The sequence below is a fragment of the Oratosquilla oratoria genome, chromosome 8 (assembly GCF_046742065.1).
Source record: "Oratosquilla oratoria isolate Oo_2021 chromosome 8, ASM4674206v1, whole genome shotgun sequence".
Taxonomy (NCBI): domain Eukaryota; kingdom Metazoa; phylum Arthropoda; class Malacostraca; order Stomatopoda; family Squillidae; genus Oratosquilla; species Oratosquilla oratoria.
In genome coordinates this window covers 6,921,540-6,938,215 of record NC_134784.1, presented here as the reverse complement: position 1 = coordinate 6,938,215, position 16,676 = coordinate 6,921,540, and the positions used below count along the sequence as shown (strand labels likewise).

General features: G+C 36.7%; 1 protein-coding gene across 1 annotated transcript in view; it reads left to right on the top strand.

The window, feature by feature from the left end:
• The first annotated feature begins 411 nt into the window (after nucleotides 1-411).
• LOC143027564 (protein PRRC1-like) overlaps nucleotides 412-16,676 on the top strand; it is a 98,478-nt gene continuing 82,213 nt past the window's right edge. The window contains exons 1-2 of the mRNA XM_076188875.1: nucleotides 412-517; nucleotides 11,411-11,930. Of these exons, the coding sequence (XP_076044990.1) occupies nucleotides 11,725-11,930 (206 nt within the window). The 5' untranslated portion in view covers nucleotides 412-517; nucleotides 11,411-11,724. The remainder of the gene's footprint in view (nucleotides 518-11,410; nucleotides 11,931-16,676) is intronic.

Genomic DNA, 16,676 nt, shown 5'->3' with positions numbered 1-16,676 from the left:
CTATGAAGTAGGTTTTAAGCTGAAAGTGGTGGATTACACAAAAGAACATGGAAACATCTGCAGGAAAGGAGTTTGGGGTTTCAGAAAAGGTAATGAGGGTATGGAGAAAGCAGAACGATCAACTAAAAGAAGTTTTCTTCTATACTGTTGTACTGTATAATGTCCAGTTGACAGTTAAACTCTATTAATTCTTTTTTTGGTCAAGTTGACTAACATTTTTTACGCAAGTGCATTTGTTTACAATTATAGTTTTAGAAACACAACCGTTGTTAATGTGAATTTGCATTATGTGCATGCGTAACAGTTGGGCAATCTACATGTGCTCTGATATTAAAATTTTGTGAGTAAAGTTTTGAAATAAAAGTAAATATGTGATCATTTTATGTTTAAATGGGTGTTATAAATTGCCAGATTATAGTGCGACCTATCCGCGGGTCAACTGCAAATAACCACACTGACAACCACAAAGTAGCAGTGCGACCCATCCACTGGTGCGACCTATATGCGAGTATATATGGTAAATTGAATATGATTTCTATCGTATCAAGGTATAATCATATGATAAATCACAGTACAAGACATAACCAAACAGTGTCAACACACCTAGCAGGTTATGCCTCACTCATACAGGGAAAAACTGACTTGACAGTACCCATCAGGACAGGCATCAACTCAACATATGCCTCGTCATGCAAAACAAAAGCTGCATGCCGTGTGACAGAATTACACTCATTTATGAATTAGCATATTTATATGATTTGTTATTTATATCTTACTGCACTACATTACTCCTCCATGAAAAGCAGTGTTACATCAATACCACAGCACAGAATACACATTTTTATACACCAAAACAAAATACAAAGTTAACAAAAAAAATATAAGTAAATGAACATCATCTAAAACTAGTAAAACCCTAGCTGATTTCTAAATCAAACAGACCTTCCAGAATTGGGGAACACTGATAGGAATAGGATGTGTCAAAGTTCCAGAATCTGTGGGTTCAATAATCTTAATGATTGAATTGGCAGCAGGTATATAAACAGGCTTTAGGCAATCAATAGAAACTGATGTCTCCCTTTGGGGAAGATTAAAGATGGAGTATTTTCAACATCTGAAAACATCATAAGGACCAGTGTATGGGGCTTCCAACCATCTTTTGACACAGTCTACACATACCCATACTTTCAGATAAAGGAGCAAATATTTTGGCACAAGAGGTTTAGAATAAGTATGACTCACCCACCATGAACTCCTGAATTTCTTTAATAAAGAATTGCAGTGTATCATGATTGGTGACTAGATTCTGTAGAAATTAATTCTTTTATCACATAACTGCCACCAAGAGTACAACCTTACATAGATGGTGTGATCATCTACAATAATTCTTGGAAAGAATAGATAACTGAGATGTATTATTTCCTAAACAGAGCAAAGCATACAAAACCTACCATCAATCTGACCAAAAGTGGGTTTAGACAAGTTCAAGTAACCTACCTACAGTCTATTGATTCTAACTTGAGCCCTCAGGCATGGCTTGGTGAGACTGCGCTACTGCCACATCACTACATCACTCTCCTCAGAGGGGCTAACCACCTTTCTCTTTCTTTACATATATATATATGTATTTACCTAGTTGTATTATATGGGAAGAGCTATGCTCATAGTGACCCGTCTTTGTATCTTTCAGCATCTAGTTTGTTCTTAAATTCTTGTATGGTTTTTGCACACTTGTTTCATCCAATTTGTTCCAGACATCACCACTCTGTGTAGATTTTTTTTTTTTTTTTTTCAGATCTCTTCTATAACTATCATTTTTTAGTTTCTTTTCATGTCCTCTTGTTTTTCTTTTACTCCACTCTAATAAGTCTTCTCTGTCAAGGACTTCCATACATTTCATGATTCTGTAAATGGCCAATAGATTGCCTCTTTCTCTTCTTTGTTCCAAGATTGGTAGTTCCAGTGTAGACAATCTTTGTTCGTACGTCAATTTTGAAAGAGTTGGTGCCATCTTTGTCATTGCTCTTTGGATTTTTTCTAATTTCCTTAAATTCTTTTTTGTTCTGGGTGTCCATAGTGTCATAGCATACTCCAATCTTGGCCTTACCAGTGTGACTAATATATATTTTTTTACCATTACATCATCCAAGTAATTAAAAGCCACCTTTATTGATCTTAGTAAATTGTAGGTTTCTCTATTTTGTTTATATGCTTGTCTGGTGACATGTCTTTGTTAATAATTACTCCTAGGTCCTTTTTGGAGCTAATTTTTTTTTTTTACTTCCTTTGTACCAATTTTATATTGTCCTGATATATATATATATATATATATATATATATATATATATATATATATATATATATATATATATATATTTTTTTAATACTTTTTCCAGCCTCTATTATACTACATTTCTTGATATTAAAGTTCACTTTCCACTTTCGGCTTCATTCCCAGACTTTGTTCAGGTCTCTGTAGTGATTCACAGCCTTTTCTGTACTTACTTTCTTTAGTAGTTTTGCGTCATTTGCAAAGACGTTCATATAACATTCTACACCTTCATCCATGTCATTTATATATATAGCAAACATTACTGGAGCTAATACTAAACCTTGTGGGACTCCATTTTTCATTTCTTCCCAGGTTGAGTTTTTATCTCTAAGAACCACCCTCATTTTCCTCCTGTACAAGAAATTTTCCATCCATTTCAATAATTTTCCTTTTATGCCTCCTGTTGTTTCGAGTTTTTTAATAACTTATTGTGTGGTACTTTATCAAATGTGTTTTGTAAATAAATCCAGGAAAGCACAATCAGCCCATCCATCCCTTTCTTGCATTATATTTATTAACCTTGAAGAAAAACAAATCAAGTTTGTGGTGTTCCTTGTCTAAAACAGAATTGTTTTGAATTCAGTACATTGTTTGCTTCCAGATGTTTAGTCCATCTACTTTTGATGACTTTTTCACATATTTTAGCTATTGTGCTTGTAAGGGAGACCAGTCTATAGTTTGTTGGGTCTTCCTTACCTCCCCCTTTATATATTGGCACAATATTTGCGTTTTTCCAATCTTGAGGTACCTTTTCTTCTTTGAGTGAGCAATCTATTATCTTACACATTTGCAATTCCATCCAGACTATGTGATTTTCTGACATCAAGGTTTATTATTTGGTCTATTATTTCTTTTTGTGTCACAATTATTTCTTTCATTGGGGTGGATCTTTCTTTCCTTCATCCCAATTGTCTGTATTTTCATGATTACAGATTTGAAATGTTTGTTCATAATTTTGGCAATTCCAATATCTTCTATATATTCTGCATTCCCTTGATGCAGTTTCACTATTTCCTGTTTATTTTTTAATTTGCCATTTACATATGTGTAGAATAATTTAGGTTGATCCTTACATTTGTCTGTTTTGTCTTTTTCATAGTTTATTTTTTCTCCCCTGTGTATTTTTATATATTCATTTCTTAGCTTGGTATATATTTGCCATTTACCCGTTTTTTTATTTTTTTCCTTCTTTTCCAAGCTTTGTCTCTTCTATCTTTTTCCCTCACTACATTTTTATTGCACCAGCATTTAATGTACACCTTTTCCTGTTTTTGTTTTGGTACATATTTATCCATTCCATGTGTATTTACCTAATTGTATTTATCTAATTGTATCTTAAAGGAAGAGGAGCTACACTCATGGTGCCTTTGTATCTCGCGGTGTCTAGTTTGATATTAAATTCATGTATGATTTTTGGACACACTACTGTTTCATCCAGTTTGTTCCAAGTGTCTATCACTCTGTACAGGAAACTGTTTTTCTTCAGATCTCTTCTCTGTTGTTTTTGAGTTTCTTTCCATGTCCTGTTGTGTTTCTCATGTCCCAATTTACAGTAAAAGCTCTCTTACCCAGCATCACTGGGGCCAAAGGCATGCCGGATACTTGAAAATTCTGGATACTTGAAGGGGTTGCTAAAGTAAGTGAAGGGGTATAGAAATATGTCTACAATCACCCCCTTTATTCAATATTAATGTCAGTTAACATATAGTATCACATACCGTAACATAAACAAAGCATCACATGATTGCGGCGTCACCACCTCACTCGCCAACATACAGTTCATCACTAAACACTAACCTTCTCTGTACTTTTCTGAAGGGGTTACTAAAATAAGTGAAGGGCTACAAAAACACTATGTCTACAATCAACTAATTTTATTCACTATTAACAACATTTAACATAAACATTTAACTTAACATAAAAAAGCACATAATCAAACAAACAAAACCACCTCACTTGCCAACATCCAGTTCATCACTCCAGTTTATCACTATCCTCTGTACTTGTTTGCCACTCTTTCTTTCCCTTACAACCTACTTTAAAATATTTTCTTATGTCAGCTTGTTTGCAGTAAAAACTCATTCTGAATGCAGTGAAGAGACACAACATCTCTGATGGACATATAGCTGCACTGTTCTGTAAACTTAACAAAGACAGCTAAACCTTTTGCAGCATCTCTCCATGGCACCTTAGGCTCAGGGTAATCTTCTTCCTCACTATCTGCCACTGTCATCTTCTCAAGATTATCTTCAATTATTGCATAAGTTCCTCATCAGTTAGAGTGAATGTTACCGCTTCGTCTTTGTCCACATCTACCCACTCTTTTAGCGCCTCATCTGTTACGCTAAGTTTAGCATCACCACCCATCTCCCTCAACTCACTCACCACTGAATTTCTCTTGCCACCAAACCCTTCAAAGTTGGAATCATCCACCTCTTCAAACATGATCAAGGGATACAATTTAAGCCAACATCGCATCAAGGTTTGTTTTTTGACATCCTGCTAAGCTAATGAAGCCATGAAGGTAGCGGCTTTTACATTAACCTCTTCACTCCAGGGCACATCGCACGTCTGGCAGCATTAGCTGCCCGACGTGCGATGTTGCGTCATAATAATAGCATTATAAAAAATAAAGTCAGTATTCAATCGTTCGTTCTCTTTCACCCGTGAATTTTGATAACCATAGAAAATATGATGAACCAGTTTAGAGAGAATGGAGGTTACATAGATACAACTACAATAAATATAATCAAGACGTAGACATCGGTATCATCGTGTACCCACTTGCTCCTCATGATGCCTACATAAGCGTCACCGTATGGAAGTGGTTAAATTTTTTGGGGAACTCAGGGATTGTACCATCATCATAATTTACAAGCTTACACAGGAAACTTTACAGTAATTAATTTTAAAATTCTGAATTACACCCTGATCCATGGGCTGGATGATACTGGTTACATTCAGGGGTAAATAAAGAGCAAATATTTTTCCCACTACAAGTTCTTCAGCTGGCAGATGTGCTTTGCAGTTATCCAAAAACAACACCACTTTACTGTCCTCTGGGAGCCCTTTCTTTTTCTAATTTTCCTTAACCAAGGGAACAAACAAATGCTTAAACCAGTGAATAAATATTTCTGAATTCATCCAAGCACTACGTTGTGCTTGATAATCAACAGGGAGGTAAGTGATGTTCATAGAGATTTTTATAGATTTTAATGCTCGGAAAAAATATGCCGGATACTTGAAATTGCCAGATGCAAATCGATAAAATTTCCTGCATGAGGCTTTAATTGTTCCTGCCATCACCAGAGCGCACCACTGTCTGGGTCAGTTTCGTGTCACCCGCCACAGACCACTGCCCACATTGTTCAGTCTTACATGTGCCACGTTTGTGTTTGTCTTCGCTCAGTTCAGCTACATTCTTCCTCAAGTGTTCCCCCTGTAAACTTTCATCATGCCCAAAATTGATAAACGGATACGTGTTGTGCTTACTCTTAGGCAGAAGGTGGACATTTGCAAACATTTAGAGAAAGGGCAAATATGGCAGGAACTCACAGGATAAAGTTGTGTGTTGTAGGCAAGTACAAAAAAATGCGCTGTTTTAAGAACATCACGTACCTCCTTGTATTTTTCTTTTAACCCCTTCCATACGGTGCCACATATGTAGGCGGCATGAGGAGCAAGTGGATACACGAGGATGCCATATCGGCATCTTGATTATATTTATTGTAGTTGCCCCTGCGTAATGACATACTCTCTAAACTGTCTTCATCACATTTTCTATGGTTATCAAAATTCATGGGTGAAAGAGAGAAGGATCGATATAAGTGGTGACTGTATTTTATGATGCGAGTATTATTACGACACATCGTACGTCTGGCAGCTAATGCTGCCCGCGAGATTTTGGCCCGTACTGAAGAGGTTAATATGTTCCACTTCTCTTCCAGCTTTGTTTCTTTGTTTAAATTTTTTTCCCAGTTTGCATATTGGAATTTTTTTTTTCTAATTTTTTTGAAGTTGTTTTGTTGTACATTAGTCTTCCTTTTCTATGTTTCTCAACTCTTTCCACATCAATTTGTTCTCTTAGTTCGAACTCTATTAGTATGTGGTCACTCTTCCCAACTGGTGTCTTGTATTCCTTTTTGTCCACTATTTCAGGCTCAGATGTGAATATTAAGTACAGTCTCGACAGTTCTTCATTGTTTCTATATCTGGTGTTTTCTTTCACCCATTGAGTCAGTGTGTATTCACTGATCATGTCCAGTAGAATATTTCCCCAAGTTCCTCTCCATTTTTTACTGTCATTTCTTCCCAATATATTTCCTTTGAGTTAAAGTCACCCATAATTACTATGTTTCCTCCTCCTTTCATTAATTCAATTAATGTGTTCATTGTGTCTTCCAGTATTTTGGAATGATCACTATCAGTTCAAGCCTGTGTTTTTGGGGGCACATATACTACTATAAATTTTCTACTTTTCATATTTCCGTTTTCAACTTTAATTATCATCAATTCTACATTCTTTTTTCTTCTGTTATCTTTGTCACATTTAATTTTTTTTTTTAGTAAAAAACATGATTCCTCCACCTTGTTTTTCCATTCTATTTTTCATCCATTGATTATATAGGATATGATGGTAGTGGACCTTTTAATTTTGTCTCTACAGTTCCCTTTATGTCAGGTCTCTGTTAACAGATAGATGTTTAATTTGTTTAGTCTAGAAATCATTGTGTCTATGTTTATGTATGTTATTTTTAATTTCTTCCTTTTTTTTTTTGGTTTATGTTTCCTTTTTTTTTTTTTAACATTTTCTCAGCCTCAGGTCCAGTACCCTCTCTCACTGGGAGGTGCTCAGAGCTGATGGGAATCTTCTGGTTTGAAGTCCTAGCTCGGGGCTTGTTTGATACTGGGTTTTGATGTGATTTAATTGGAGTCTTGATGTGGTGGTGCATTGAGTTGACAGATATTTTCTACTCTGACAGAGGTCTCTCTGCAGACAGCTGTCCTTGGATTAGTAGTGTACTGCCACCAGGTGGTTTAAAATCAAATGCCTTATCATTTCACCACCAATTCAAAGATGGTTACAACTGCAGGTCTCACCTTTGGTGATCGGCAGATGTTCTTAGAAGTCAGAATGTCATCTCAAAGGGAGCAGTTGGTGGAGGGGAGGTGTGTAGATGTTGCTTGCTTGGAAGCCAGCTAAATGGAATCCTGTGGCTAGATACCTTGATTCTGGGGGCTTGATTGAGGATGTGGTTTGAAATCGAGTCTTTTCAATTTCCCCATCGATTCTTAGGTGACTTCAACTGCAGGTCACAACGGTGGTGGTTGGCAGATGTTCGAGTGTCGTCTCGAAGGGAGCGGTTGCAGGGATGGTGTATAGATGTGTCGTTTGCATGGAAGTGTGCTGACGATGCAATGCACTGGACTTGCTTGGAGCAGAATGGAATCTAGTGACTTGATTCTGGGGACTTTGAAGATGTTCTTTGGAATGGTAGGTGTGGCTAGTTGGTGACCTGGTAGGCATGGCTTGAGCGGCTGAGGAAAACGATTTCAGTTTTTCCATCTGTTTTGTTTGTTAGTTTTTCTCAATTTTCTTTCAGCGCTGAATGCCCTACCAGCTCCGGTGCTTGGCCTTCAAGCCAAAAATTCCATAAATCATCATCAATTTTCTTTCAGTTTGTTATTAATTTGTTTCATAATGTTATTGTGTAGTTGCTGTAATTGTTCTTTCTCATGTACTGTTAGATTGAATTTCTTGTTTAAGTTATTCCTTTTTTTCTTTAATGAGGCTATCTTGAGTGAAGTCAGGGTTGAATTTTTTTCTGCAGCCTCTGGGTATGTTTTGTTTACTTGCTTGGTCGATGTTAGTTACTACTTTGTTTACAGTTTTATCCAAGGATGGGAATTAGTCTATTTCAAAGTGTTTCAGTTCTTTCTCAATGTCTTCTGATTATTCTTGCCATATTGCTTTTTGGTAGTTTATGAAAGTCCTCTTGGTAGTGGGGGTGGCGATCTTAATTGATAGGTGATCTGGTAGGTCTTGTATGGTTTCTCATGTGGTTTGGGTTTTTATGGGGGGTGCATTGTTATGTTAGGTAATGTTGATTGTGTTGTGTTGGAGAGTTTGTTTGGTGGGGTTTTTACTTGAGTTAATTGTATTTAAGTTGGGAGTTCTTCAATCTTTTTTTTCCCCTCTTTGATCTGCTGTTTCTGTGACAAGCCAGCTTGGATGGTGCACATTCATATCTGCTAATATGTGGTTTGTTCTTCAGTTGAGAAATTGGAGCTGTGGGATGTAACCTTGTGGGGTTGATGTAGTTGGAGGGATATATATGTTTATGATATAAGTTGGTTTCTTTATTTGTGTTTAGATTGTGATTGCTTCAGTGATGGTGTCTGTGATTGATTGTCTGGTGTCTTGTATTTTGTTGGAGAAGGGTGTGCTGCTGTGTACTAGTGTTATGAGTCCACCTTTGTATTTACTTAGTTGTATTTTATGGGAAAGGAAGCTACGCTCATGGTGTCCCACCTTTGTATCTTGCAGTGTCTAGTTTGCTCTTAAATTTATGAATGGTTTTTGCACACACTACTGTTTCGTCCAGTTTGTTCCAAGTGTCCACCACTCTGTGTGGGAAAACTGTTATTCTTCAGATCTCTTCTATAACTATATTTTTTGGGTTTCTTTCCATGTCTTCTTGTGTCTCTCTAGTCCCAATTTAACAAGTCTTCTCTATTGAGTATTTCCGTGCCCTTGTGTCTTGTATTGTCTGCTCTTATTATTGTACAATCATTGAATGAAGAAATTGTTATTTGTGGTGTCAGTTTTGTGTCTTGTATAAGTGTTATATGTATGTTATGTTCATGTAGGAAGTGGACCAGTTCTGTATGTTAGCAAGTCTATGTTTATCTGTACTATGTGAAGATATGTTTGTTGGTGTGAGAGTTGTCATTGGTTACAGCTCCAGTTTATTTTGTATTGGTTTTTGTTTGCGAGTGTTGTACATTTTAAATAGAAACATTTGTGGCATGTGTTGCATAATTAATGTGTTTGGTGCAGGTGGGGCATGTGTAGGGGCTTGGGTGGGTTTCTATGTTGCCGGCTAATAGGAGAGATGGGAGGGCAGGCACTGGTGTATTGACCTCCTTATGTGAAAAAATAGGGATATAGGAGAGGGAGACTGTTGGAAGTGGCGTTTCAGAGAGTAAAAAGTTATTTTGACCTGGTCCGAAGACTAGGTACTAACCTCTTGGGGCCACACCTCCCTGGGGAGGTGGGGAATAGGTTGTGTCCACATGTGACTTCCTAGACATCTCTTGTAAGTAAATTTTCTCTAGTGGGGGGTGGGATCTTCCTCTTCTTGTTGTCCAGGGACTCCAGCAGTGCAGCCTTTTGTAGGCTGGGCACAGCAGCACTACATCATAATGGAATACATGCAAAGAAAGTAAATAAGCATTTGTGTGAAGCTGTTCTGTTAAATCCTGATTCACATTTGTAATTTAGAAACCAATTGAGAACTACTTGTAGAGTTTGTATACAACATAATTGAGTTTATTGTATGATATTGTAGCTTCTATACTATCCAGGCACTAACAGCAAATACCTGCCAGTGGCACATTTACCTCCATCTGGAAGTGCACACTTAAGGGGCTGACATTGATTTTCTGGGATGGGCTTCCAGCAATTGTAATTGTATTTCATCCATCTTTTCACATAAAGCTGACTATTGGCTACTGTTTTCATCCAGCTACCTAAGCTGGTGACATAGAAATGGTCCCATACAAAAACAGCACAGACCATTGTCAGCCACTGTGGGGCTGCTGGTTTCCAGTCAATGAAGCTTTAGGCAACAATTACTATTTTCACATTGTATTCATATTTTTGGTAAAATTGTGTATGGTATCATTGTTATTTCATATGCAATATCCTTGGATTTGAATTCGGTACTACAAGTTGCATTACTGACATACTCTCATAATTGTCTTGCTAATATGTTTTTTTCTTTGCCATTAAAAAAGTCTACATTGTCTGCTAATGTTGGAATGAGATTTGATAAGTTTTGATTAATTAATTGTGGCAAGTTTAACTAAATGGAAAACCTGCAGTGTCACAGTGGCTGCTGATGGTTCCCAGACCTTTACATAGATCTCTATGGGAAGAAACTGGATTGTTGTCTGTGTTGTATTAGTGTGGGACTGTTTTTATGTCACTAGCTGAAAGAGGTAGGAGAAGAGGAGCAATTGGTATTTGTCAGTTCCCCTTGTGTGAAAAATGATAAATACAGTTGAAGTTGATTGAGAAATCTTGGGTACAGTCTGGAGACTGAGTATCAGGCCCACAGGGCTGTATCACATGCAGGTACAGCACTGTCATTAGTCCCATAAACTTTAGTTCATATTACAAGTTTAGTTATTACACTAGCTGGTATTCAGCCTTTTTACCACCTTGTTTTTCAGAATGTTATTCTAACTGCTATCATCTGACTGTTTTTCACCTTAGAGAAATATCTTGTAGCCAAAGATATGAACTTACTTTGGCTATCTCACCAAATTCTACAGTACATTGTTATGTATGTTATTCTGGCTTTTCTCAAGCAAAATTTTCCAGCTCAAACATATAGCCCAAGCCCATAGAGTTCAGACGTATATAGACCAAGCTCATACAATACGTGCATTCAAATCTACATATGATAATATGAAATCAAGGATATATATTAAGTAGAAACTGTACATGAATTGAGTCTAGGTATGTTAGAAAATTAGAGAATAGGACACAGGACCCAGTAAGTGTTGCTCCTTTCCTATATACTATAATTAGGTAAATCCTAAACAGAACGCTTCAGATGATTGTAGACTACACACAGATAACATCCATAGGTCACATATACATGATACCATACCAAGATGATGAATTAGGAATGATGATCTTGAACTAGAAACTCTCTTGCCTCCAGCATTCACATGTTTTTCATCTGGAGCCATGCATAAGTTATTGTTCTCATGTATATGGATTGCGATCATATTGATCCAGCAATGGATTAATAGTTACTTAATCATTAATTTCTTTTATTTCTACAGAGGCCCAGGCATCTGGAGGTGCCAGCTCAGTTCTTGCCAATGTGGCACCACCATCCTCCTTACCTTCCTTCATAGCCTCTCCTTTACCTGCAGTTACCTCACCCCTTCCACCTGTTGGATCACCTCATCCTCCACCTCCTGCACCCCATCCCCCTGCTTCAGCTGCTTCACCATCAGCTCCAGCACCCCATCCCCCTGCTCCAGTTGCTTCAGCTTCAGCTCCAACGGTGTGCCCTTCAGTGCCTCTAAGTCAGATTCCTGTACGACCCCTATCAGCCATTGGTACAGCTCCTCTCCAACCTCCACCAACCTCCATGGCCCCAGCTGGCCCTTCATCTCCATCTATGCTACCCTTGTCCTCTGGTCCCTCACCCATTCCTTCTCCAGTACCCACAACTCAGGTTCCTCCTGCACCTTCGACATCTGTGGTTCCACCACAAGCAACAGCCACTGGAACAGCAACACCCCCAAAAGGACCAACTTTGGCTCCAGTAACATCCCAGCCTCAGTTGTCCATAGTGTAAGTTAGATCACAATTGGTTTGGTCTATCTCTGTGTGGTCTGAATTTCTTTCAGTTTCATAATTGTTTTAGGGTGTGTACAGATTTTTTTCTTTCTTTTTCATAAACATTCCACAACATGTTTTTGAATTCATATTGTTTGTTCACTTGTGCTTAGTGATAGGTTTGAATTGTACTTCACATGATACAGAACTAGATTTGAATCCAAGAGCTACTAATAACTACCTTAACATGAAAATCCAAATTTTTTTGTGATAGAAGCAAAACAAATGGAAAATACCAGAAAGTGTTTTGAATTTAGTCTGCAGTCCATGCTATTTTATATAGAATAGTAGTGAGTAACCAGAGTAATTCTAAATACTCATGAAACTATGTTTTACTTAAGATAATGAAGAAAGAACCAAAATTATTATGAATAAACACAGAAAATTATACATTTATGTAAACAAAGCATTGCTGGTGAAGGAACCAGCCCTATACTACTAATTCACATCAGGCCACATAGTAAAGATTTGAAATTATTTTAGTCACTTAAAATCATCATATTATTAAAGGAATATCATTATAACTGATAAAAAGTGAAGTAATATTGTGGTAATATTAAAAGGGTTTCAAAATAGATTTTATATATAATATATATATATATATATATATATATATATATATATATATATATATATATATATATATATACTTATATATATACATACACATGCGAATAAATCACAAAAACACATGATTCACAAAATGTGTAATAAAACCACTTGGAAAATAAAATGAAAGGTGACTGAACGTTTTCATCTATTTAAGACATTTTCAAAGGTGATCTCTATGTCTTAGACGAAAACGTGTAGTCACCTTTCATTTTATTTTCCAAGTGGTTTTATTACACATATACATACACATATGAGAGTAGTGCTGAGAGAAATGAGTTCAGATTGTGAGATGATTAGTGGAGTTCCACAGGGACCAGTATTGGCTCCAATAATGTTTGCCATTTATGTGAATGACATGAATGAAGATGTGGAATGTTACATAAGTTTCTTTGCAGATGACACTAAATTGCTGAGGAAAGTGAATACTGAAACTGACTGTGAATCACTGAAGAGAGACTTCAACAAGGTTTGGAAATGGAGTCAGAAGTTGGAAGAAGACTTCAATATAAAAAAAATGTAACATAATGGAATTTGGAAAAAGTAAAAAAAGAATATCCGGACAATATAAAATTGGAATGAAGGAAGTAAAGAAGTGGAATCTGAAAAAGACCTGGGAGTAATCAGCACAAATGACATGTCCCCTGATAAACAGATCAACAAAATTGTTAGAGAATCACGCAACTTGCTAAGATCAATAAAGGTGGCCTTTACCTATTTGGGAAAAAAAAAAAAATTACTAGTCACACTGATAAGGCCTAGACTGGAGTATGCTGTGATACTATGGTCACCCAGTATAAAAAAGAATATAAAGAAGATTGAAAGAATCCAGAGAACAACTATGAAGATGACCCCAACACTTTCAAACTTGTCATATGAGGAGAGATTGTCAAAACTAAATTTACCGACTCTGGAACAATGAAAAGAAAGAGGTGAGCTGCTGATCATCTACAGAATCATGAAAGGCATGGAAGTCCTTGATAGAGAGGACTTACTAAATTAGGATAAGAGAAATACAAGGGGAGATAAGAAACTCAAAAAGGACAGCTATAAAAGAGACCTGAAAAAAAAAAAATCTACACGGAGTGGTGGATCTCTGGAACAAACTGGATGAAACAATAGTGTGTGGAAAAACTATACATGAATTTAAGAGCAAACTAGACCCTGAGGTACATAGCTCCCCATCCTGTAAGATACAACTAGGTACAACTAGGTAAATACACAAGGATAGAAATACAAACTAAGAACTGAAGAAAGAGGTTAAAGAACAGTTACAAGCAGTAACTGAAAAGATGGAAGAATCAAAGAGACCAATCTGAACGAAATAAAAAATCAGTGGAAAAAGGAATGTGAAAATCAAAAACTCGTTCAAAGAAATAATACAGCAGCAGGTAGAAGAGAATGCAAAGGAAACAGTGATCAAGGTGACATGATTATAGTGTTTAGGTCACTAAAGGGGATAATTTTTATTGAGAGAAGAGATCTCCTGATTAAAGATGGGAGGGCTTTAAGAGATAATGGAAGTAGATTAAGAAAGACCACATGTCTACAGGATCTGAAGAAATACAGCTTTCCATATAAATGTATGAATATGTGGAATAACTTAGAAGTTGATGTAGCCCAAGTTCAAACAATACATGAGTTCCAGTCTAAACATGATAATTGGAAGTCAAAGTATAGATTAAATTCAAACCTTCCATGAGTTTGAGTCAAGGTATGTTAGAAAATTAGAAAATTGGAGTCAGGACCCAATAAGCATTGCTCCTTTCCTGTATACTACAACTAGGTAAATACACATACACAAACTTGGGAAGAGGTGATTAGTGGAGTTCCACAAGGAACAGTATTGGCTCAAATAATGTTTGCTATTTATGTGAATGACATAGATGAGGGTGTGGAATGTTACATGAGCTTCTTTGCAGATGATGCAAAACTGTTAAAGAAAGTGAGTACTGAAATGGACTGTGACTCACTACAGAGAGATCTGAACAGGGTTTGGGAATGGAATCAGAAGTGGGGAGTGGACCTAAACATTAAGAAATGTAGCACAGTGGAATTTGGAAAAAGTAAAAAAGGGATATCAGGGACAATATAAAATCAGTGAAAAGGAAGTAAAGAAAGTGGGATTTGAAAAAGACCTGGGAGTAATCATCACAAAGGATATGTCCCCTAACAAACAGAGAAACAAAATTGTTGGCAAAACCTGTAACTTGCTAAGATCAATAAAAGAGGCTTTTACTTACTTGGATGAAGAAATGGTAAAGAAAATACTAGTCACATTGATAAGACCTACATTGGTGTACATAGTGACACTATGGTCACCTAGTACTAAAAAGAATGTAACGAAAATTGAGAGAATCCAGAGAGCAACTACAACGATAACCCCAACACTATCAAAACTGTCATATGAAGACAGATTGTCAAAACTAGAATCATCAACTCTGGAACAAAGAAGAGAAAGAGGTGACTTGTTGACCATCTACAGAATTATGAGAGGTATAGAAGTCCTTGATAGAGAAGACTTACTAAATTGGGATAAGAGAAACACAAGAGGACATGGAAGGAAGCTCAAAAAGGACAGTTATAGAAGAGACCTGAAAAAGAACAGCTTTCCCCACAGAGTGGTGGATGTATCTACCTAGTTGTATTGACCTAGTTGTATTTTATGGGACAAGAGCTATGCTCATAGTGACCCACTTTTGTATCTCTCCGCATCCAGTTTGTTCTTAAAATATTTTATAGTTTTGGCACTCACTGTTTCCCAGTTTAATTTATTCCAGACATCAATCACACTGTATGGGAAGCTATTATTTTTCAAATCTCTTCTGTAACTGTCCTTCTTTAGCTTCTTGTGTCCTCTTGTTTCTCTTCTGTCCCATTTTAATAAGTCATGTCTATCAAGAACTTCCATCCCTTTCATAATTCTGTAGATAGTCGGCAAATTGCCTCTTTCTCTTCTCTGTTCCAGTGTTGATAGATACAATTTATCCAATCTTTGTTCATATGTAAAATTTGAGAGTGTAGGTGCCATTTTTGTTGCTGCGCTTTGATTTTTTTTAATTTTTTTTTTTTTATTACTAGGTGCCCATAGTGTCGCAGCATACTCCAATTTAGGTCTTATCAGTGTAATTAATATTTTCTTTACCATTTCTTCATCCATGTACTTGAAGACCACTTTCTTCTCACCTTCTTCTCACCATACACCAGGTAGGGCCAGTGCCCTATCAGTTGTGTTGCCTCACGAAACTTCTCCACCAGGTACGATCCTCGTAAAGTTCCTCTTCCACACTCTCTATTGTTGATCCTCTCGCTTCAATTGCTTCCCTCACTCCATTTCTCCATCTCTTTCTGGGTCTTCCTACCGGCCTCTTCCCTCTTGGATTCCATCGATAATATTTAGCAGGGTACCTTTCTTGACTCATCCTCATGATGTGTCCATACCATCTCAGTTTACTTCTTTCTACAAATTCTAATATTGATTCGATGTCCAGTTCATCTCTGATATCCTCATTTCTTAAGCAATCTCTTCTTGTTACTCCCTTTATTAATCGCAACATTCTCATCTCTGCTGCCTGTATCTTGCTCTTTAATCTCATTGTTAGTGTCCAGGTCTCTGAGCCATATGTTAATACTGGTCTTAGTATTATATATGATGACTAACTTTTGATGGTATGAGTCTGTCTTTTAGTAGTGGATACATTAATCTTAGATTATTTGTATATTTTTCGATTCTGCTTGTTATTTCTATCTCCATATAACACCTCTCATTTATTTGAACTCCCAAGTACTGAAAGTCTTCCACTTGTTTCAATTGTATTCCATCTATTTCTATCTCAATATCATCTTTCTCTCTCGCCACCATCATTACTTTAGTTTTATTTGCATTTATTATCATTCTTGCTTTTTTCAATTCTTCATTCCATGCATTCAGGGTATCCTGCAATTTTGTATGAGACTTTGTGATTATTGCAATATCATCTGCATATGCCAATGTAGTTACCTCTTCCCCAAGTCTCAACCTCTTCATGCTCCTGTCCATGCACAGCACAAACAGTAAAGGAGATATCACACCACCCTGTCTTACACCCTCAG